General features: G+C 38.1%; 7 protein-coding genes across 7 annotated transcripts in view; 6 read left to right on the top strand and 1 right to left on the bottom strand.

Annotated features, from left to right (window-relative positions):
- Positions 1-56: 56 nt before the first annotated feature.
- Positions 57-22,273, bottom strand: part of LOC145469907 (nuclear pore complex protein Nup160-like) — a 67,578-nt gene continuing 45,361 nt past the window's right edge. Inside the window, exons 33-38 of the mRNA XM_081453721.1 lie at positions 4,134-4,172; positions 3,500-3,574; positions 3,143-3,287; positions 2,835-2,960; positions 2,633-2,737; positions 57-2,082 (exon numbers count right to left, since the gene is read on the bottom strand). Of these exons, the coding sequence (XP_081309847.1) occupies positions 1,951-2,082; positions 2,633-2,737; positions 2,835-2,960; positions 3,143-3,287; positions 3,500-3,574; positions 4,134-4,172 (622 nt within the window). The 3' untranslated portion in view covers positions 57-1,950. The remainder of the gene's footprint in view (positions 2,083-2,632; positions 2,738-2,834; positions 2,961-3,142; positions 3,288-3,499; positions 3,575-4,133; positions 4,173-22,273) is intronic.
- LOC145469917 (melanocortin receptor 4-like) lies at positions 4,311-6,016 on the top strand. Its single transcript, XM_081453731.1, has one exon. It carries the CDS (start codon positions 5,114-5,116, stop codon positions 6,014-6,016), a length of 903 nt encoding a protein of 300 aa, XP_081309857.1. The 5' UTR covers positions 4,311-5,113.
- On the top strand, positions 6,031-8,216 carry LOC145469911 (adenosine receptor A2b-like). The gene has a single exon (XM_081453724.1). The coding sequence runs from the start codon at positions 6,839-6,841 to the stop codon at positions 7,760-7,762; it is 924 nt and encodes a 307-aa protein (XP_081309850.1). The 5' UTR covers positions 6,031-6,838; the 3' UTR covers positions 7,763-8,216.
- Positions 8,240-9,574, top strand: LOC145469915 (histamine H2 receptor-like). Its single transcript, XM_081453729.1, has one exon. The coding sequence runs from the start codon at positions 8,666-8,668 to the stop codon at positions 9,572-9,574; it is 909 nt and encodes a 302-aa protein (XP_081309855.1). The 5' UTR covers positions 8,240-8,665.
- Positions 17,325-18,058, top strand: LOC145469923 (melanocortin receptor 4-like). Its single transcript, XM_081453736.1, has one exon. It carries the CDS (start codon positions 17,333-17,335, stop codon positions 18,044-18,046), a length of 714 nt encoding a protein of 237 aa, XP_081309862.1. The 5' UTR covers positions 17,325-17,332; the 3' UTR covers positions 18,047-18,058.
- LOC145469912 (histamine H2 receptor-like) lies at positions 18,679-20,003 on the top strand. The gene has a single exon (XM_081453725.1). It carries the CDS (start codon positions 19,080-19,082, stop codon positions 20,001-20,003), a length of 924 nt encoding a protein of 307 aa, XP_081309851.1. The 5' UTR covers positions 18,679-19,079.
- Positions 20,771-22,196, top strand: LOC145469916 (histamine H2 receptor-like). The gene has a single exon (XM_081453730.1). It carries the CDS (start codon positions 20,809-20,811, stop codon positions 21,715-21,717), a length of 909 nt encoding a protein of 302 aa, XP_081309856.1. The 5' UTR covers positions 20,771-20,808; the 3' UTR covers positions 21,718-22,196.

Genomic DNA, 22,273 nt, shown 5'->3' with positions numbered 1-22,273 from the left:
AGAAATGATCAGTGACGTCATTGGCACGTGTTCTGCTGTATTGGCAAGGACTCGCAAATAAAGAATATTGGATCGACAATCATTATTGTAGTTCTTGTAATAAAAATTCCCTAAGATTGAGTGCCCTTTCATGTCTTTAGAGAGCGTCATCATGGATTTGCTAAAAATAAGTGGAAGCACCGTCTGGTTTTGCCAAATGCACTTCTTTTATTCTTTTGAAACGTGGTCTTTTTCGTTTTGATACTACATCCTATTTACCCCACCTTTCTCACGGTTACTGACCGCGCTTCAGTTGCATCAAGAAGAGCAGTTACTGTGGAGGAGAAGGGAGATTGCAGAGGGCCAGGACTCATCCAATAAAAGAAAAAAGTAACGGCACGTGATCCTTACAAAGGTTAAATATAATCTGCCAATATTTCAGGTGGATAAAATTAACCTTTTCGGGAACTGAAATATAAAAAATTACCCAAGGAAGGTTGTTTTTTTATATTGGGCCTCTGTTTTTGGATTTTCTAAACCCTGGGTGTCAGAGGGATAGGCCACGTTCGATAAATCAATATTCTAACATGGCTCCGAGGCTTTCAGGACAAACTTCTATATTTAGTCAGGGTAATGGGCTCCTGATTTGGTGGTCTTTTCTTTCTATCCAAGTCTCTTTTGGGAATTCAGAGGCAAAAGAAAGTTAAAAAAAAAATAAGCCATTTCCTTGTTATCTTTTGCCTCTGCTTCAAAACGAGTCTTCCTGCAAAAATAAGTTACGTAGACTCGTTTTGATACAGAGGCAGAAGGCAACTCGAAAATTGAAATTTTGTCCTGAAAGTCTCGAAGCCATTTTAGAATATTGATATATCGAACGTGGGCTATGGGTCGGAGGAATTTCTTCTCCAAGGTCACTTTTAATGTCATAATTTACTCACTGCTTTCCCCAGGTTTCTAAATTACAAAAGTTTTATTTATACAATACCGAAAAGTTTTTTTTTCACAAAAAAAGATAGTCGTAGGTAACAGTGTCGAAGTTGTATATTGCATCCTAATATTGAACCTATATTCTCCTTACTATTTGTCACACAGTTATTTGAATGTCAGTTACGAGAATTTGGTGGTGCATCAAGACATTGCTCTGATGGCTTTCTTTATTCTCACCACCTGTCTGCTGGGTAATGCACTTATATTGTAAGGGGAAATGAATGCTGATCACCCATGATGTGGATCGCTTGACCGCTATCTTTTTCGTATTTAGAGCCCGGGACTTGTGAGAAGTTGCTGTGCAGCATGGGTATCCTCCACCCCAGGCTCTCTCTCCTTTGTACGACAAGGGAGGGAAAGGAGTGAGCCTGGGAACGGGGTTGCATAAAGAGATTCTTAAACGTCAAACAGGCTCCTGCGTTAAGGTGATGCGAAGAATCTTCGATTTTTTAGGAAAGCTCTCTCAAGACTACATGTAAAGAAAGTCCCGCGAATAATCGCGCGTGCACTCTCGCGATGACTTGTTAGGGCGCACGCGAGGAAACTCTTCTAAAGGGGTTAATCAAAACAGGCACGTCAGCTTCAACTGAATTGTAAAGAAAGTCTGCGAATACTCGCGCGAGTACTCTTGCGACGACTCGAATTCTCGCGAGGAAGCTCTTCTACAGGGCTTGATCAAAAAAAGCACTACAGCTTCAACTGAATAGGCCATATCAATACCATTCTCGTTATTGGAGAGGAACCAGCTTGTAATGGAAGCTCATGTGGGGGAATATTTTTGAAAAGAAATTAATGTCATTTGCATTTAAAAAGACTGCCTGCATTTGCCTCGGTTACAAGCTAGTTCCAGTCCAATACCGAGAATACGAACATAGCCTATTGACTATAAACGAGACGAATGAGTTCTTCGCGGAATTCCGTCTTTCCTCACAACACAGATCTGTTCCAGTTCTGTTTCACACTTTATACACTACACGATCAATGTCATTGTATTGGAATCGATTCTGCTGCGTGCTTCCGCTGAGCTCGTGTCAGCTCTGCAGTCGTCGTGTCATGTGACACTGTGACAACTTGGTCGTGGAATCTTTGGAGTAGCTCTGTAAGTTCGTCTCGCGCCTGCAGAAAAACGAACCACGTAATTAATATCTAAAATGCTTGGACGATAAAGCTTGAGTTTTAAAAAAAACACTGCGATCTCGACATCTCAGGGGAGACGTCTTGATTGAAACCAAATCATCATGATATACACCATAGAGAAATACCTGACTTAAGTAAATACGGGTTATTGACCAAGCGTGTGGTCAAGATGGCTGGATATTGGCCAAGATCTTCTTTGCATGTTTATGGACCGAGACGGAGTGGAGGTCCTTAAACACGCAAAAAAAAGAATGAAGATAAATCCAGCCATCTTGACAGAAAAAACTTGGTCAATAAAGGAATCATTCAATGTAGAAAAGAACACTATTTTGTTGTCGGACACAGCAGGTAATCCCAAACCGGCAAGTTGACGCCATCTTGCCCGCTCGGGTAGCCAATCATAGCGCAGGATGCGGTTCATCTTGTTCATTCACGGAGCTAGCCATATGATAAGGAGAGTTCTTCGCTACCTTCATCGAGGAGTAAAAAGGCTCTATGAAAGCTCGTGGTAAAACTGAAGACGGCCTACCTTAGCTAGCTCCGAGTCAGTTTGGACATCTTTTAACAACACCAACAGTTGATCCAGAGACGCGTATGGGAGCCACACACTGGGACTGGTGGCGTGCAGAGCATTCTGGGAGTCAAATAATCGACTGTCAGTACCGCACGAATAAGTGAAAGAAATCACACATTTTTCCCCAAGAAAGGCTGAAAATTAGAGTATGAATCACCTTGAGTCCGAAGTATTCCTTGCCATTTCCTAACACTGCTTCGATGTATTCCAAAGCCAACATCACGGCTTCTAAGAGTAGGTCGTAGTTGATGTACAAGCGAAGTAGTTCAGAAGCATTAACCCGCTGAAAAAGAAGCATTAGAGAAAGTAATTCCAACTTAAAACCGTTAAACCTGACCCGTTTCTTCTCCCTATTTTAAAGTACAAGAAAGGCAGAGCGGTTTCAGAAAACAAGTCTCAATAAATTTGCGTCAACTTTGTGACTATCAGCTCACGAGAGCTGATAGTCCGTGTATGCCTCCTCACCTTATAATCATTCACCAGCCACGTGGGTAGAGCCGCTCCAGCTGACAGCAGTTTACTGGTGACACATCGGTAATACACGTGTCCATCACGTGAGCCTAGTCTGTCGAGGTACAACTTCAACAGCTGCCATGCCTGGTCTGCCACGCTGAAAACATCAAAAGTGCATGCAACATCAAAACTGTATTCTTAGAGATGGTGAAGAAATAAAGTTTATATTTTATTAAAAGAAAGTGTTATAGCTCAATAGCTATAGACACAATCAAATACAAGAATGTCTCATCTAGTTAACGGGGACTAAACTTAACCGGGATTGCAAGACATCAGACAGAGAGATCTAGTGACCAGTCAGCGCGGTACCTTTTATATCCGGAGACCTGTGCCTCGCCAAGATCATTAGATAGGATCCAGTCCCACGCGTCCTCCTCATCTCTTCTGCGATAAACAAAGAAACTTTTTAAAGCTAACGTTTAACGAATAGCAGCTTGTTTTTCCCAAAGTATATCCGACAAGTTTCACAGAGCGTTGTTACTAACGAATTATTCGTCTCCCCACGCATATGTTTGGAGGACTTGGTGTTTCTTTCATGCTTCTATCTATTATCTCGTTTTTAACCACGCCTGCGCGGGAGACTCGATCATTTCTAAACACCTCCGGGTTGCTGTTGTTGTTGTTGTTGTTTTAATATAAAGCGCGTGTGAGTGTGTAATTTATGAAACACCCACGCTTTTCTATTTTCTGTGGCTAAAGCTGAACTAACTGTCTTGACTTTTTTTCTATTCAACCAAAATTGGAAAGAATTTTTTTTTCCGGAAAAGTGGTCATTCACGCGACGTTGAAAGGAAATTTTTGTCCAGAATTTCGAAAACAAATTTTTCGGAAATTTGGGGTTGAGCTGTTCGCGGTTAATTTCTTTACCATTCGCTCCCTTTCCTACATTTCGGAATTGTTTGGTGGGATAGAACACGCCCCTTGAAAGCATCTGAATTCATACCTTGTTAAGCCAGTTCCTTGGTACGATAATTTGACGCACCTGCAACAAACAGAACGTTTGATATCAGCAAGTAATATGTCAGAAGTGATGGGAAAAAAGTCTTTATGAATTTAAGCGACATTATCCGTAGATAGGATGTGTTTAACTTTAAATGCTTTAAATTTTCAAAACTTTGAAGTGGCTTTTTACCATTTATACAAATCTTGCCAAACAAAAAACTCAACTTTCTAAACAACAAAAAAGGAGGCCACCAAGTTCGTTTTTGAGCTATAAGCAACAAGCATTGAGCCAAAATTCAGGGCGTTTTACAGGTTATACTGTTGCTATGGCAACCTATTATGTAAAACAGAGGGCAATAACTAGTTCACTATTACTGACTGCCTGCCTGCCCCCTTTGACTTTGTAGTTATTTCCGAAGCCAGCCCGCACCCCCCATCTCTTTATTAATTAAGTGTAAATATCGGTATGTGGACTGAATGGGAGAAATAAAGTTTGTTGTTATCAGTACTGATTGAGCATTCGATTGACAGACAAAATAACCTGACTAAGTTGAAGATAATTTTTATTTCATTGTCTCAAAACTTAGCACAATCGTCAATTTTAGCATGCTTTATTGCTGTTGTTTGCTCTCCTTGAGGTTGTAATAACTCGAAGATCGGCGGGCATCATTAGCAGGGTGCTTGATGAATAATAGAGGAAATGAAAGGTTGCATTGAATAATAGAAGGTAATTTCCATCTTGAAAAGTCTCCCAAAAATCAACCGCAGTTTAATCAAACGCTATTGGGTTATATTCACAATGAAACACAAACCGGTGCAGAGCTAAACTGTGTTGTTATCATAGTACAGGCGTCTTCAGTATTTGACCAGTTTTCTGACATCAGGCTTTTCGCCGGAACGAAAAGAACATACTTTTGACAACATTTTAGCTTAAATCAAGAATTTACCACTGACGCTACGAATTCATAATCAGTTTCGATAATGAACAATATCGACCTACACGACAACAGCTCGGGAGAAAATCATTCATACAATGAAGACAACTCTACTCGAGAAGCTGTCACCATCATAAACTGTATTCTCAACGCTCCAATGATGCTCATATCCATTCTGGGCAAGGCTTTGGTATTGGCCGCCATAATAAGAACGCCTTCCATTCGCTCTACGCCGCACATGATTATGCTATGCAGTCTCGCTGTTTCAGATCTCCTTGTTGGTCTCATTGCTCAACCGATTTATATCGCTCAACAACTTACGAAACACCGTTACGTTAATTACGTTTGGAAGATTATAGGACCTTTCTTATGTGGAGTTTCTCTACTGACAATAACAGCCATCACTGTGGATCGATTTCTGGCTCTTCACTATCACATGAGATATGCTACTTTAGTGACAGAATCCCGTGTTAAATATCTTTTAATAATCATATGGTCGATTAGTTTACTTGTACCATTTTTTTATTTTTGGAAAATAAGTGTACAAATCTTTCTTATAGGCGTTTTTATAGTCATTTGTCTTATAATTTCCACATTTTCTTACATCAGAATTTATCGCATTGTTCGTCGGCATCAGCTACACATTAACGCTCAACAACAGGCAGTGGAACGTTCTGACGCTGAAAACAACTTAAACATAACACGATTGAAAAGAAGTGCAATGAACACTTTTGTCTTGTACATAGTTTTAATTATTTGTTATTTTCCGGTGTATATAGTTTCGTCTGTCAGTAAGGACTGGAAGATAGGATGGAAATTTTCTTCTACCCTAGTGTTCAGCAACTCTTGTATCAATCCATTTTTGTATTGCTGGCGTCTTCGTGAACTCCGTGCGCCAATTGTAAAAACAGCAAAGCAGGTATTATGTCAACAAACGGAAGTAAACTAGTAATCATTTTTTGAACGAAATTAAATATTAACACAATGCAAAGAGAGAGACTTCGTCAAGTTAGATCGAGGTGCACTGAAATTTTCCTCAGTGTATTGAAATATTGAGAGAAGTTGCAGATCAGATTCCTAAAGAAGATCACCTAGGATATAAAACGTTGTTTTCAATTTTATTTTCATTGATATTTCGTATGTCATGAATTTTAAGTGAGACCCAAATAGAAGAAGCCCGCCTCTATAAAACTTCCAAATGCATCTTCAAGCGATGTTTACTCTGTAGGAGTTAGAGCTAAGTAGATTTTATACTGTTGTCCAAACAATCAGCACAAACTTCATTTTTTCTTTGTTTAAAACTAATCTTTTTCTTTACTTTCCCGGTATGAGCTAGTATTGTCTCGTAAGTGTTTTTCAATGCGTCAAAAAATTGCTTGATGAACAAGGGCTGAGAAGAAATGAAAAACTGTGTTATTACTGAATAGAGTGAACACAAAAAATCACTCGAAATTGAATCACACCATCTTTCAGTTATATTTGCATTGTTGGACCAATTCTGAGTACATGAATTACATGCCAATCTCGGCACAAACCGCTGTCGCTTTTTTGGAAAAGATTAAAAGGGGACTCAACACATTCAGAAAAAATGTAAGGTGGAGGAGCAAGTTTGATTAAGACGATGCACCGGCTTAACTGCGTTGGATTCGAGGAGGTGGCGTCTTCACTGTTGACCAGTTTAATTACGTCCTTTTCGGTGGAATGAAAAGGAAAAATTATTGTCTGCACTTTCCTGCTCAAAAATCAAGAATTTAAATCTTAAACGTTGATCATGGACAACCCAAGTAACCACGAACTCCAAAAAGGATCGGCAGACCGTCATTCAGACAATGAAGACAACTCGACTCCTGAAACTACTATCATCATAAACTGTGTTCTTAACGCTCCACTGATGCTCATATCCATTCTGGGCAACGCCTTGGTATTGGCCGCCATAATTAGAACGCCTTCAATTCGCTCACCGCACATGATTATGCTCTGCAGTCTCGCTGTTTCAGATCTCCTTGTTGGTCTCATTGCTCAACCGATTTATATTGCTAAAGAACTTACGGAAGACGGTTCTATTCACCTTGTTTGGAAAATAACAGTGAGTTCTTTATCTGTGGTGTCTCTTATAGCAATAACAGCTATCACTGTCGATCGATTTCTGGCTCTTCACTATCACATGAGATATCCTACTTTAGTGACTGAGTCCCGCGTTGAATATACTATAATAATTATATGGTTGTTTAGTTTCCTTTTATCGTGTTTGAAGTTTTGGAATACAAGTGCACAACACCTTAGTACAAGCCTTGTTATTCTCATTTGTCTTATAATTTCAACACTATCTTACATGAGGATTTTTCAAATTGCTCGTCGGCATCAACTACAAATTGACGCTCAACAACAGGCAGTGCAAAGTTTGGACACGGAAAACAACTTAAACATAGCGCGGAAAAAAGTGGAAAAAAGTGCAAGGAACACTTTCGTCTTCTTCATAGCTTTGATTGTATGTTATCTTCCATTGTACATTGTATTAACAGTGAATGCAATCTCACAGTGGAATTTTCAAATAGAATGGAACTTTGCTTCTACCTTAACATTCCTTAATTCGTCCATCAATCCATTTTTGTATTGCTGGCGTGTTCGTGAGCTTCGAACGGCAGTTCTAAAGACAGCAAGACAGATGTTATGTAAACAAACAGAAGAACACTAGACATTTTTTTTTCTGAACGAAAAGAAAAATAACCAGAGTACAGCCACAAAGCAATCTTTCGTTTTCACGGTCAGTTCTCAGTTCGTTTTATAGCTCATATTCTTAGTGCACTAACCATAGAAAATTGCAAATATAATAAGGCACAATTGATTCTTGCAGAGCTTTGTGATGTTATATCGAGACGCAATGAAAATTTTCTCGATTTGCTTAGAGATAATAGAGGTAAATGGTGGCGTTGCTAGAGACGAAGCTCAAACAACACCTGCTTTTTCTTATTTTTAGTTATTTCGTTATTTCGTCGACCTAAGGAAGCTCACGTGAGAGAGCAAAACTGTTATTTTATTTTTCTTTTGTTTCGTTAGTCATACAAAATTAAAATTTCTCCTCAATAGTTTTAACTGCACTTTATTTAAAGGAGCGATGTTTACTTTCCAGCATTGACTTCTAGAGGTCCTCAGCCAATACTAAGGCTGCTCCATGAATAAGAAAGCAATGAAAAGTTCTATTACAGCTTAATAATGTAAAGCAATTTCCATCTAAAAAGGCAACCTGTGTAAATGAAAAAGTTTAATCAAACGCACTTGAATTATATTTACAATGCAAGTCCAACTCTAATTATATGGCACTCTCGCCAGAAACCAAGATCGCTTTTTCAAGAAAAAACAAAACAAAAAACAAAAGATGAATAATAAAATGAACATAACTCCGGAAAACGTCAGCAAAAAGACTCATTTAGAATCAAGGTCTCTGTTAGAAATTTCATTAAACTGTGATGTTTTCATGGTGTTAGGTATCCACTGTTTGTACAGTTTTGACATATTTTTAGCTGAACGAAAAAGGAAAATTGCTTGGTCCACTTTTTAGTTCTAAGACAACTTTAGAAGCTGATCTTAAACATCAACGATGAGCTACACCAACAAATACAACGGATCGGCAAACCATCATTCAGACAAGGAAGACGACTCAACTCCTGAAACTTTTATCATCATAAACTGTGTTCTTAACGCTCCACTGATGCTCATATCCATTCTGGGCAACGCTTTGGTATTGGCCGCCATAATAAGAACGCCTTCCATTCGCTCAACGCACATGATTATGCTCTGCAGTCTCGCTGTTTCAGATTTTCTTGTTGGTCTCATTGCTCAACCGATTTATATTGGTGATCTACTCTTGAAACGCCGTTACGTCTACCATGTTGCAGTGATGTCAGGGTATTCTTTTTGTGTAGTTTCTCTGTTGACAATAACAGCCATCACTGTGGATCGATTTCTGGCTCTTCACTATCACATGACCTATGCTACCTTAGTGACTGAATCCCGTGTTAAATTTACTTTGGTAATTATATGGTTGATTAGTTTCCTTGTATCTGGTTTCGGACTTTGGAATGAGCGTGTATATAGCATTCTTGTTGGCGTTCTTATTGTCACATGCCTTCAAATTTCAGCGTTTTCTTACGTCAGAATTTGTCGTATTGTTCGTCGACATCAGTTACAAATTCACGCTCAACAACAGGCAGTGCAAAGTTCTGACGCCGCAAATAACGTAAACATAACGCGATTAAAAAGAAGTGCAATGAATACCTTCGTCTTCTACATAGTTCTAACTGTATGTTATTTTCCGTTGTATGTTTTGTCAATTCGGTATGGAACCTCTGACAAAGACTGGCAAACAGAATGGACATTTGTCTATAGTTTGGTATTTAGTAACTCGTCCATCAATCCATTTTTGTATTGCTGGCGTCTTCGCGAGCTTCGCGCGGCAGTTTTGAAGACAGCAAAGCAGATGTTATGTAAACAAACAGAAGAAAACTAGTTATCTTCTTTCTGGACAAAATAAAATACGAACGGAATTCAGTTAGATAGTCATTTTTACTTTCTCCCTAGGTGATTTAAATCTCTTGTTGTTAGCTCTGTAATGACGAAGATTTGTAAATAAACAAGAAATAAACGTCATTTGCAGGACCTAGGAGGCCTCGCGATGTTAAATCGATCCATAAATAAGATCTCGTACAAGATGAACTTTGCTTTTTAGTTTTCTTTTTAAATTGTATGTGACAAGTTTTAAATGAAAACCAACCATAGAAACCGTCTTCAGCTCATAGCATTCCGATTGCATTTACAAGTTATGTATATCCTTACACAAGCTGGCCCGATTTATACTAGAGACGGATCATCCGTCAAGACGGATCATCCGTCTAGTATAAATATGGGAAGGACTATGAGACGAACTATCGGTGTGTCCTGCGGCTCGTCCAGTGTCATCTTGAATTAATAGTTTACTGAAAACAGCCGCTGGCGTTTTAATAATAACAATAACAATAACAATAACAACAACAACAACAACAACAACAACAATAATAAAAAAAAAAAAAAAAACTAATGCTAATACTACTACTACTACTACTTTTTTTTTTTTTTTATAAATGAGGTATATACAAGGTAAAAGTAAGTAAAAGAAGAAATAAACTATTAAAACCTATTTCAACAGTGTTTAAATAATGGCTCCCTCCTGGGTTTCAACGTCACTATCGGTAATAACAATAATAATAATAATAATAATAATAATAATAATAATAATAATAAACACTACGAACATGAACCAGCTACTGTGACAAAAAACCAAACAGCGACTATACTTTGGGACATGCCAATCCAAACCGACAAAGAGATAAAAGCAAACAGACCAGACATAGTGGTGAAAGACAAGAAGGAAAGAACCTGTCTGCTTATCGATATGTCCATCCCCACAGAAAGGAACACCTCCTTGAAAACAATGGAAAAACTCACAAAGTACAAGGATCTTGAGATTGAAATCGAGAAAACGTGGGGAATGAAAACAACTGTCCCAGTGATCATTGGAGCTTTCGGGCTTGTCAAGAAGGGAACAGAAAACTACATCGGCAAGATCCCAGGCAATATTAGAATAACAGAGCTACAGAAGACCGTCCTTGGAACTGCTCACATACTTAGGAGGACTCTATCCATCAAGTAATCCAGCAGACTCATGACTGCCCTAGGCTCACGGATTGAACTCGGCACCATAAGTTAAAAGCGGCAAGACTTTAAGGACTAATAATAATAATAATAATAATAATAATAATAATAATAATAATAATAATAATAATAATAATAATAATAATAATAATAATAATAATAAAAATAATAGCAAACTTTATTGAGCACTTTTCATACAAACTTGAATCTTACATGTATCTGGTAAAAAATTCAGAAATTCTGTTGTTCCTTAAGTTAATAATAATAATAAATCATTATTATTATTATTATTATTTTGATATTATTATTACTATTATAATTACCGAAAACTTAAGGAACAACAGAATTTCTGAATTTTTTACCAGATACATGTAAGATTCAAGTTTGTATGAAAAGTGCTCAATAATAATAATAATAATAATAATAATAATAATAATAATAATAATTATAATAATAAACACCTCAACCACGCTGAAGGGTCAATAACATCAAGGCCTATCAATATCAAAAGTGGAATCTTTCAAGGAGACTCTCTCCACTCCTGTTCTGTCTTGCCCTTGCTCCACTGAGCTCATTACTAAAGGCAACCACTTATGGGTATGAAGCCCAGGGTAGAACAATCAGCCACCTCTTTTATATGGACGACCTAAAAACATATGCAAAAAGTGACAGCCAGCAAACCGGCCTACTCAATATTGTAAAGACATTCAGCAATGATATCAAGATGGAATTCGGGCTGGACAAATGCGCTAAAGCCACATTCAAAAGAGGAAAGCTGACAGAAACTTCCGATTTACAACTTGACATTGACACCTGTATCAAGGAACTAGACCAAGAGAACACATATAAATACCTTGGCGTGGATGAAGGTGATGGTATACAGCATGCCAAGATGAAAGAAAGAGTGAGGAAGGAATACTACCGCAGAGTAAGGATGGTCCTAAAAACGGAGCTCAATGCTGCCAATAGATTTGAGGCAATCAACACCTTAGCTATCCCAGCGGTGACCTACAGTTTTAAAGTGCACCTAACCCCAAAAATTTTTTTTCGCTAAAACGAATCTCCTTGTTATTTGAAATAGTTCTGCGAAAAAATTTTTGGATTCCGTTAAATCTTCGATTTTCTGTGCCCCGACGAAATCTCGAAAATAGCTCCAAAACACCGCCATTTTGTTTCACGACCGAGTTTGAGGAGAATGGGTCTAGCGGCTCTTGTGACGTCTACCCAGGAAGGTTGGATATCTGACGTCCTCTCATTTCCTTCAGGATGGTGCAATACACATTCGAAAAGTGCGCAGAAACGCCTTCCAGAGGTGCTATCGGCTGTTGCAGCAATATTCCAGATTTAAAGAAAGATATACTGTACAATTAACTGACGATGATCGGCTAATGGTGCAACAAAGACGTAAACGATGGTTGATTTTGTCGAACCGAAACAAGCGAACTGAATCTGTGAGAACCATTGAAGAACTCTCACTGGAATTTGTTCCGCAGACTTTCGAACGCTATTTTCATAAATTTTCTGCCTAAAGCTAACCAGCAATTTGTAGAAATACTACCTACAACCTATATCTTCCAATCCCGCAGTATTTGTAACATACAAAGTTGTGTGATCCGATCATGATCAAGAAGCGTTATACTGATATGTAAATAGATCGCAACTGTACGCCGCTAACCAACACTTATTTCTCTTTCGATTTAGATAAAAGTCGAAGATTAATCCTTTAGAATTACATGATAACAAAATTGTTAGACTCACAGAGTTTTTCGAAGGTTTGGAAATCAGCAGTGCGACAAAGATTCTGTGATATAGCGTCGAAAATATGACCGCGTAACATGTGCGGACCGCTTAGGGAACACATCCTTTTCGCTTATCCGACGAATTTCGCTGCAAACTTTGAGAACAATTTACATTGGTTTTTTGGAGTTACGACTTAAAACGTGTGACAATGTGAAATCGGTAATTGTATGAAATGTTTCCTTCCGCCTTGCTTCCCGCAGCTTCAAAAATACAGGTCCAAACAATACGATTTTCAATCGATCGAAGCCAATGTTTTGGAGGTCATCAAGTCTCGAAAACTGCGACACGTACGTCGCTCTTATAAACATGAAGCATTCAACTGAAAGTAAAACACAAGCTGGATTTAACAGAACAATCACACCTTGATAAAATACATTCTCGCTAAGGACAAATGTAAACGGGCTATAAACACGCGTGGGAATCTTATGTTTAGTTGACGAAATTACCATCCAAAGCAGTCCTTGAGTTTTCTTTCCTGCTTTTCGTTTGCCTGCTCCTCCACTTCGTATCTAGCTTTCCATTCCTAATATACAAGCAACTCGTCCGCAAAGAAGTCTTCCCCTTCGTCGTTTGAAATATTGTAAATTGCTCTCAAAGCTCTAAGCAGTGAGTTCACAGTTGTCGAACGTGCTCGATCGAAGTTTATTTCGGAGTCTTCCGAATCGAAACTTAACTCTGACTCCAGTGACGAAAAAGAAATGATTCTGAGACAAAACTTGGACGTTTTAGTCCCAAAATACATCGGAACGATTAGTTTTGTGTTCCATTTTCTCGAGCAAATACAGAGAGTTGACTGAGGCGCCATTGTGTTTGGTTCCTGGGTAGACGTCATCAGGTACCGCCGCCCCAGACTCCCTAAAACGCGGTCGTGAAACCTTCAAGCGCGACTTTGAAAGGGCATAGAAAATCGAGGATTCAACCAAATTCAAAAATTTCTTCGCCCAAATGCTTCGAATAAAGTCTAGATTCGTTTTAGCGAAAACAAAATTTTGGGGTTAGCTGCACTTTAACATAATCGACTGGAAGATGAGTGAAATCAAGAGGTTAGACACAAAAACAAGAAAACTACTCACCCTATCAAAAATAGCAGATGTAGACAGACTCTACCTCCCAAGAAATGCTGGTGGTAGGGGTCTTATCCAATTAGAAGCCTCCTACAAAACAACCACGATAGGGCTCGATACATACCTAAAGAACACTGATGATGCCCTAATTAAACTAGTGCAAGAACATGATGGCAGAAAGAAATTGTACTCTATACAAAGGCAAGCAGAACAATTCAAACAAGAACTAGACCTAACAATACCAGATAAACAAGCAGAAGAAACAACCACCAAATATGCAAAGAGAACCAAACAAATGGCACGAAATAAGACCCAAGAAAAATTAACAAAGCAGTGGGAGAACAAAGCCCTACATGGAAGATACCCAAAGAGAATAAAGGAGGCAGATGTTGACCACCACAAAACCAACCAGTGGCTCAAAAGCAGTGGACTGAAGGCAGAAACGGAAGGATTCATAATCGCAGCCCAAGACCAAAGCCTAGCTACCAGATCATACCACGCCAGCATTATCAAAGACGGTACTAGCCCCCTATGCAGGATGTGTAACAAATACGACGAAACAATTGACCATATCGTGTCTGGGTGTCCTGACCTTGCGAAAACAGAATATACCCACAGACACGATAAAGCAGCCGCGTATATACACTGGAAAGTCTGTCACAACTATAATATAAAGACATCAGAAAAGTGGTATGACCATGAGCCGCAAACAGTTACAGAAAACGAGGATGTCACGATATTATGGGACATGCCAATACACACAGACAGGAAAATAACAGCCAACAGACCCGATATAGTGATTAAAGACCACAAAACGAAAACCTGTAAATTTATTGACATGCCAGTACCATCAGACAGAAACACATCCGTGAAAGTCAGTGAAAAACTATCCAAATATAAGGACTTGGAAATCGAAACAAGCCGAATGTGGGGCATGAGAACGGAAACGATACCAGTTATCATTAGAGCACTTGGAGCTATCAAAAAGGGACTAGAAACTTATCTTGGAAGAATTCCCGGCCAATTAAGCATCAGTGAACTACAAAAGATAACCTTGCTAGGTACAGCACACATTTTGAGGAGGGTGCTATCAAGCTAAAAACTGGCTATCCCTTAGTGCCCCAGGACCATGGTTTGGTCTCGGCCCTAAGGACTCTAAGCAAACATTACGTGAGGACGATGATAATAATAATAATAATAATAATAATAATAATAATAATAATAATAATAATAATAATAATAATAATAATAATAATAATAATAATAATAATAATAACAAAGCTTTTTGGGCGCATTTAAAAAAACTCAATGCGCTTACATTACTATAAAAAATAAATTAGTTAAATCCTATAAAATATTTCTAATAACAGTAAATAAATAAAATAAATGAAATAATTAATTAAAATACAGTTTCTCATAAAATAAAATAAATCAGAAGTAGGATTTCCGAAACAAGAATGTTTTGAGGGCAGATTTAAAAGACGAAAGAGACGTTTTGCAAGGAGGTGTAGTTTTCGTGGATAGTTCGTCTCCTGCCCGCATTTATACACAGACGGATTATCGGACGAGCTACTGTTCTTTGCCCAAGCTCGTCCCAGACGGATGATACGTCTCCAGTATAAATCGGGCCTATTGGAGGCTGAAAATAACGTATAGAGATCGAAGACGAATAATCTAATTCGTGACAAACTAAGACGTAATGATGGCCCAAGAGAAGAGAATTTACATTTTGATAATCACAGTAAACAAGTTGTTTAATTTTTATCGTCGCAGAATTTCCTGAAGAAGTAGAAAACATGTTCTCTGTGTGTCTATCGAGCTATAGAAACACCCGTGGACGTTTGGGACAACTCGAAGAAGCTGTGGAATAATCAATTAGATTATGAGCTCGAGATTTCTGTCACACATAGAAATCGAGAGCGAATAATTTTGTTGCTCTAATATTAATCTACTAGTCGTTTAAAACTTTATCTATATCCTCTTCTCAGGCACTTCGAAAAAACAAAGAATCGGCCGGCATTTTGATAACAAGGGCACACTGCTAGGCTACTCACTATCTACAACAGAATAGATAGTGAGTAGCGTAGCCAATCAGCGAACGGCATTTGTGATAGAACGCTAGCAGATTTAGACAAAAACTCGACAGAGACACAGGACATGTTTTCTATTTCTTAAATGTCATTATGTCGTTATGTCGCCAGTGTGAGCGAAGCCTCAGTGTTGCTGCTCATGTTGTTAGCGCGGGAATTATTGGAGAAGTGTAAATAAACAAGATATAGACGACATTTGCATGATCTTTCAAAACTGGATCGCGGCGCACGGAATATTTTCTCCTTGCAATAACAGTAATGGTAAAATGACAAAAAAAAAGTATTCACAAGTATTTGACAATTCTATAAAATGATTGACCTCCAAAAAAGCTTTTTATTATATCCCTCCTTTAATAAACTCTAAATGAAAAGCAAACAAAAGCAACTTCCTCGATGACACGTTCAGCTGCATTCAAAAGTGATGTATACCCGTGAATAAGTTGTCGAGAATTAGAAGCTAAGCTAAAAGAAATTCTGCCCTTGTAAATTGAGCGCCGCGTATTCCGATCTATTTACTGAGTAAATGATTCAAACAATGCTTAATTTGCAAACTTCACCACATTTTACCGGTTCTCTCGCTGACAGGAGTTTTTAAGAAAACTTGAATTCATGAAGTGACAAGTCATCTTCGAAAATAAACAAGAGACGAAAATGAGTTATAAAACTCCTTCCGCGCGATTCGCTGAGATGTTTCAAATACCAGCTGTCCATTTGCGTACACTCGTGCGAACCTTTCAGTCTAAGCACATTTCTTATAGCATTAGCTGCGTGACTATGATATCAACATTCAAATTCTCCTGACTGTTCTCGATATTTTTCTCCTAGTACTACTATGGAGAATTGGATTGTACCTACAAAGGTAACCTCCATACCTCATCAGGCACCGCTCAACAGGGATTAGAAAACAAGAAAAATCTATGTTTTTAGATTAGCTAAAGAGGTGAAAAAAAGAAAGAAACTACATGTAAACGTGTTTAAGGCGGCTGAAGTTTGATCTTGTCCGAACAATAAGCACAAACTTCAATTTTACCTTGTTTACAACAGTGTCTCAACTTTGTCTGCATTAATTGTGAATTACATCTGTTTTTCAAATCCATATAATTTTCCAGGGTACTTAAGGATCAAGGAAAGCAATGAAAAACGTTAAATAATCTCTACCTAAAAAGACCAGATAAATTACCAGACGTTTTACCAAACGCTCATCAAGTTCTCATCAAACGATGTCTCAAATTCTAGCTACACGCCTACGTTACCATAAACAGGTGTCGCTGTTTGCGGAAAAAGGGAATGGTTGATCAACATAATTAATGAAAAACATCACGAAAAGAAGTTTATTTAATATAAAATAACCGGGTTTTTCAGGAAATGGACTAAACTGTGTCCCTTTCACGGCGTTGGGCGTCTCCACTGTTCTTCTTTTGTGCTTTTCAACGAAACAAAAGTATTGTCTGGTCACTTTTAGGGGTAAAAGAAAAACAGTTTGATTACACTGGCGGTTAAAACATGACGATTAATAACACCTACAAACACAACAATGGATCGGCAGACCGTTATTCAGACAATGAAGTCAACTCTACTCCTGAAACTATTACCATCATAAACTGTGTTCTTAACGCTCCACTGATGCTCATATCCATTCTGGGCAACGCTTTGGTATTGGCCGCCGTAATAAGAACGCCTTCCATTCGCTCAACGCCGCACAAGATTATGCTCTGCAGTCTCGCTGTTTCAGACTTTCTCGTTGGTCTCATTGTTCAACCGATTTATATCGCTCAACAACTTACGAAAGGCCGTTACGTTAATTACGTTTGGAACATTATAGGACCTTTCTTATGTGGAGTTTCTCTGTTGACAACAACAGCCATCACTGTGGATCGATTTCTGGCTCTTCACTATCACATGAGATATGCTACCTTAGTGACTGAATCCCGTGTTAAATATGTTGTAATAATCATATGGTCGATTAGTTTACTTATACCATTTTTTTATTTTTGGAAAATAAGTGTACAAATCTGTCTTATAGGCGTTTTTATAGTCATTTGTCTTATAATTTCCACATTTTCTTACATCAGAATTTATCGCATTGTTCGTCGACATCAGTTGCACATTAACGCTCAACAACAGGCAGTGGAAAGTTCCGACGCTGAAAACATCTTAAACATAACGCGATTGAAAAGAACTGCAATGAACACTTTTCTCTTCTACATAGTTTTAATTATTTGTTATTTTCCGCTGTATATAGTTTCGTCTGTCAGTAAGGACTGGAAGATAGGATGGAAATTTTCTTCTACCCTAGTGTTCAGCAACTCTTGTATTAATCCATTCTTGTATTGCTAGCGTCTTCGTGAACTCCGTGCGGCAATTGTAAAAACAGCAAAGCAGGTATTTTGTCAACAAACGGAAGTAAACTAGTGTTCATCTTGTGAACGAAAATAAATATTAACAAAATACAGAGAGAGAGCAAGTTTGTTTGCTTCGTCGGTTCCCAGTTCGCTTCGCAGCTGATGTCATCAGCTCAACTACAATGAATATTTCTCATTAAACCAGATGTAAACGACGATTCCACGACTTCGTAAAGTTATATCGAGGTGCACTGAAATTTTCCTCAGTGTATTGAAATATTGAGAGAAGTTGCAGATCAGATTCCTAAAGAAGATCACCTAGGATATAAAACGTTGTTTTCAATTTTATTTTCGCTGATATTTCGCATGCCATGAATTTTAAATGAGACCCAAATAGAAGAAGCCCGCCTCTATACAACTTCCAAATGCATCTTCAAGCGATGTTTACTCTGAAGGAGTTAGAGCTAAGTAAGCTCTATAATATTGTCCAAACAATCAGCACAAACTTCATTTTTACTTTGTTTAAAACTGTTCTTTTTCTTTACTTTCCCGGTGTGAGCTAGTATTGTCTCGTAAGTGTTTTTCAATGCGTCAAAAAAATGCTTGATGAACAAGGGCCGAGAAGAAATGAAAAACTGTGTCATTACTGAATAGAGTGAAGACAAACACAAAAAAATCACTCGAAATTAAATGAAACCATCTTTCAGTTATATTTGCATTGTTGGACCAATTCTGAGTATATGAATTACATGCCAATCTCAGCACAAACCGCTGTCGCTTTTTTGGAAAAGATTAAAAGGGGACTCAACACATTCAGGAAAAATGTAAGGTGGAGGAGCAAGTTTGATCAAGGTCTCGTTTAGACGATGCACCGGCTTAATTGCGTTGGATTCGCGGAGGTGGCTTTTCCACTGTTGACCAGTCTAATTACGTCCTTTTCGGTGGAATGAAAAAGAAAAATAATTTGCTGCACTTTTCTGCTCAAATCAAGGATTTGAAATACTACGAGTTCATATCAAGCGTTGATCATGGACAGCCCAGGTAACCCCGGACTCAAAAAAGCATCGACGGACCGTAATTCAAATAATGAAGACAACTCTACTCCTGAAACTACTATCATCATAAACTGTGTTCTTAACGCTCCACTGATGCTCATATCCATTCTGGGCAACGCCTTGGTATTGGCCGCCATAATAAGAACGCCTTCCATTCGGTCAACGCACATCATTTTGCTCTGCAGTCTCGCTGTTTCAGATCTCCTTGTTGGTCTCATTGCTCAACCGATCTATATTGCTAACGAACTTACGGAAGACGATTCCATTTACCTTGTTTGGAAAATAACAGTGAGTTCTTTTTCTGTCGTGTCTCTCATAGCAATAACAGCTATCACTGTCGATCGATTTCTGGCTCTTCACTATCACATGAGATATGCTACTTTAGTGACTGAGTCCCGTGTTGAATATACTATAATAATTATATGGTTGTTTAGTTTCCTTTTATCGTGTTTGAAGTTTTGGAATACAAATGCACAACACCTTAGTATGGGCCTTGTTATTCTCATTTGTCTTATAATTTCAACACTATCTCACATGAGGATTTTTCAAATTGCTCGCCGGCATCAACTACAAATTCACGCTCAACAACAGGCAGTGCAAAGTTCGGTCGCGGAAAACAACTTAAACATTGCGCGGAAAAAAGTGGAAAAAAGTGCACGGAACACTTTCGTCTTCTTCATAGCTTTGATTGTATGTTATCTTCCATTGTACATTGTATTAACAGTAAATGCAATCTCACAGTGGAATTTTCAGATAGATTGGGACTTTGCTTCAACCTTCATATTCCTTAATTCGTCCATCAATCCATTTTTGTATTGTTGGCGTGTTCGTGAGCTTCGAACGGCAGTTTTAAAGACAGCAAGACAGATGTTATGTAAACAAACAGAAGGACACTAGACATTTTTTTTTTTTCTGAACGAAAACCATAGAAAAATGCAAATAAGCAAGGCACAATTGATTCTTGCAGAACTTTGTGATGTTATATCGAGACGCAATGAAAATTTTCTCGATTTGCTTGGAGATAATAGAAGTAAATGGTGGCGTGGCTAAAGACGAAGCTCAAATAACACCTGCTTTTTTATTTTTAGTTATTTCGTCGACCTAAGGAAGCTCACGTAAGAGACCAGAACTGCTATTTTATTTTTCTTTTGTTCGTCAGTCATACAAAATTAAAATTTCTCCTCAATAGTTTTAACTGCACTTTATTTAGAGTAACGATGTTTACTTTCCAGCATTGACTTATAGAGGTCCTCAGCCAATACTAAGGCTGCTCCATGAATAAGAAAGCAATGAAAAGTTCTATTACAGCGTAATGATGCAAAGCAATTTCCATCTAAAAAGGCAAACTGTGTAAATCAAAAAGTTTAATCAAACGCACTTGAATTATCTTTACGATGCAAGTCCAACTCTAATTATATGGCACTCTCACCAGAAACCAAGATCGCTTTTTCAAGAAAACAAAAACAAAGCAAAACAAAAGGTGAATAAGTGATGAACATAACTCCGGAAAACGTCAGCAAAAAGACTTGTTTAGAATCTAGGTTTCTGTCAAAAACTTCATTTAACTGTGCTCTTGTCCTGCTGTTGGGTCTCCACTGTTTGTACAGTTTTGGCATATTTTTTTGTTGAACGGAAAAGGAGGATTACTTGGTCCGCTTTTTAGTTCTGAGACAACATTAGAAGCTGATCTTCAACATCAACGATGAGCAACACCAACAAATACAACAGATCGGCAAACCATCATCCAGACAATGAAGACAACTCAACCCCTGAAACTTTTATTATCATAAACTGCGTTCTTAACGCTCCACTGATGCTCATATCCATTCTGGGCAACGCTTTGGTATTGGCCGCCATAATAAGAACGCCTTCCATTCGCTCAACGCACATGATTATGCTCTGCAGTCTCGCTGTTTCAGATTTTCTTGTTGGTCTCATTGCTCAACCGATTTATATTGGTGATCTACTCTTGAAACGCCGTTACGTCTACCATGTTGCAGTGATGTCAGGGTATTCTTTTTGTGTAGTTTCTCTGTTGACAATAACAGCCATCACTGTGGATCGATTTCTGGCTCTTCACTATCACATGACCTATGCTACCTTAGTGACTGAATCCCGTGTTAAATTTACTTTGGTAATTATATGGTTGATTAGTTTCCTTGTATCTGGTTTCGGACTTTGGAATGAGCGTGTATATAGCATTCTTGTTGGCGTTCTTATTGTCACATGCCTTCAAATTTCAGCGTTTTCTTACGTCAGAATTTGTCGTATTGTTCGTCGACATCAGTTACAAATTCACGCTCAACAACAGGCAGTGCAAAGTTCTGACGCCGCAAATAACGTAAACATAACGCGATTAAAAAGAAGTGCAATGAATACCTTCGTCTTCTACATAGTTCTAACTGTATGTTATTTTCCGTTGTATGTTTTGTCAATTCGGTATGGAACCTCTGACAAAGACTGGCAAACAGAATGGACATTTGTCTATAGTTTGGTATTTAGTAACTCGTCCATCAATCCATTTTTGTATTGCTGGCGTCTTCGCGAGCTTCGCGCGGCAGTTTTGAAGACAGCAAAGCAGATGTTATGTAAACAAACAGAAGAAAACTAGCTATCTTCTTTCTGGACAAAATAAAATACGAACAGAATTCAGTTAGATAGTCATTTTTACTTTCTCCCTAGGTGATTTAAATCTCTTGTTGTTAGCTCTGTAATGACGAAGATTTGTAAATAAACAAGAAATAAACGTCATTTGCAGGACCTAAGAGGCCTCGCGATGTTAGATCGATCCATAAATAAGATCACGTACAAGATAAACTTTGCTTTTTAGTTTTCTTTTTAAATTGTATGTGACAAGTTTTAAATGAAAACCAACCATAGAAACCGTCTTCAGCTCATAGCATTCCGATTGCATTTACAAGTTATGTATATCCTTACACAAGCTGGCCCGATTTATACTAGAGACAATTCATCCGTCAAGACGGATCATCCGTCTAGTATAAATACGGGAAGGACTATGAGACGAAGTATCGGTGTGTCCTGATACTCGTCCAGTGTCATCTTGAATTAATAGTTTACTGAAAACAGCCGCTGGCGTTTTAATAATAATAATAATAATAATTTTTTTTAAAAAATAAAGAGGAGTGTTTATTGTGACAATTATGTAA

Source organism: Orbicella franksi, chromosome 15 (genome assembly GCF_964199315.1).
Source record: "Orbicella franksi chromosome 15, jaOrbFran1.1, whole genome shotgun sequence".
Classification (NCBI taxonomy): Eukaryota; Metazoa; Cnidaria; class Anthozoa; order Scleractinia; family Merulinidae; genus Orbicella; species Orbicella franksi.
This window is presented reverse-complemented; position numbering and strand designations above follow the sequence as displayed.

What these genes read in the sequence shown, in the direction of transcription:
- LOC145469916 (XM_081453730.1), top strand. Translation starts at nt 20,809, where the DNA reads ATGAGCAACACCAACAAATACAACAGATCGGCAAACCATCATCCAGAC.
- LOC145469917 (XM_081453731.1), top strand. Translation starts at nt 5,114, where the DNA reads ATGAACAATATCGACCTACACGACAACAGCTCGGGAGAAAATCATTCA.
- LOC145469923 (XM_081453736.1), top strand. Translation starts at nt 17,333, where the DNA reads ATGCTCATATCCATTCTGGGCAACGCTTTGGTATTGGCCGCCGTAATA.
- LOC145469915 (XM_081453729.1), top strand. Translation starts at nt 8,666, where the DNA reads ATGAGCTACACCAACAAATACAACGGATCGGCAAACCATCATTCAGAC.
- LOC145469912 (XM_081453725.1), top strand. Translation starts at nt 19,080, where the DNA reads ATGGACAGCCCAGGTAACCCCGGACTCAAAAAAGCATCGACGGACCGT.
- LOC145469911 (XM_081453724.1), top strand. Translation starts at nt 6,839, where the DNA reads ATGGACAACCCAAGTAACCACGAACTCCAAAAAGGATCGGCAGACCGT.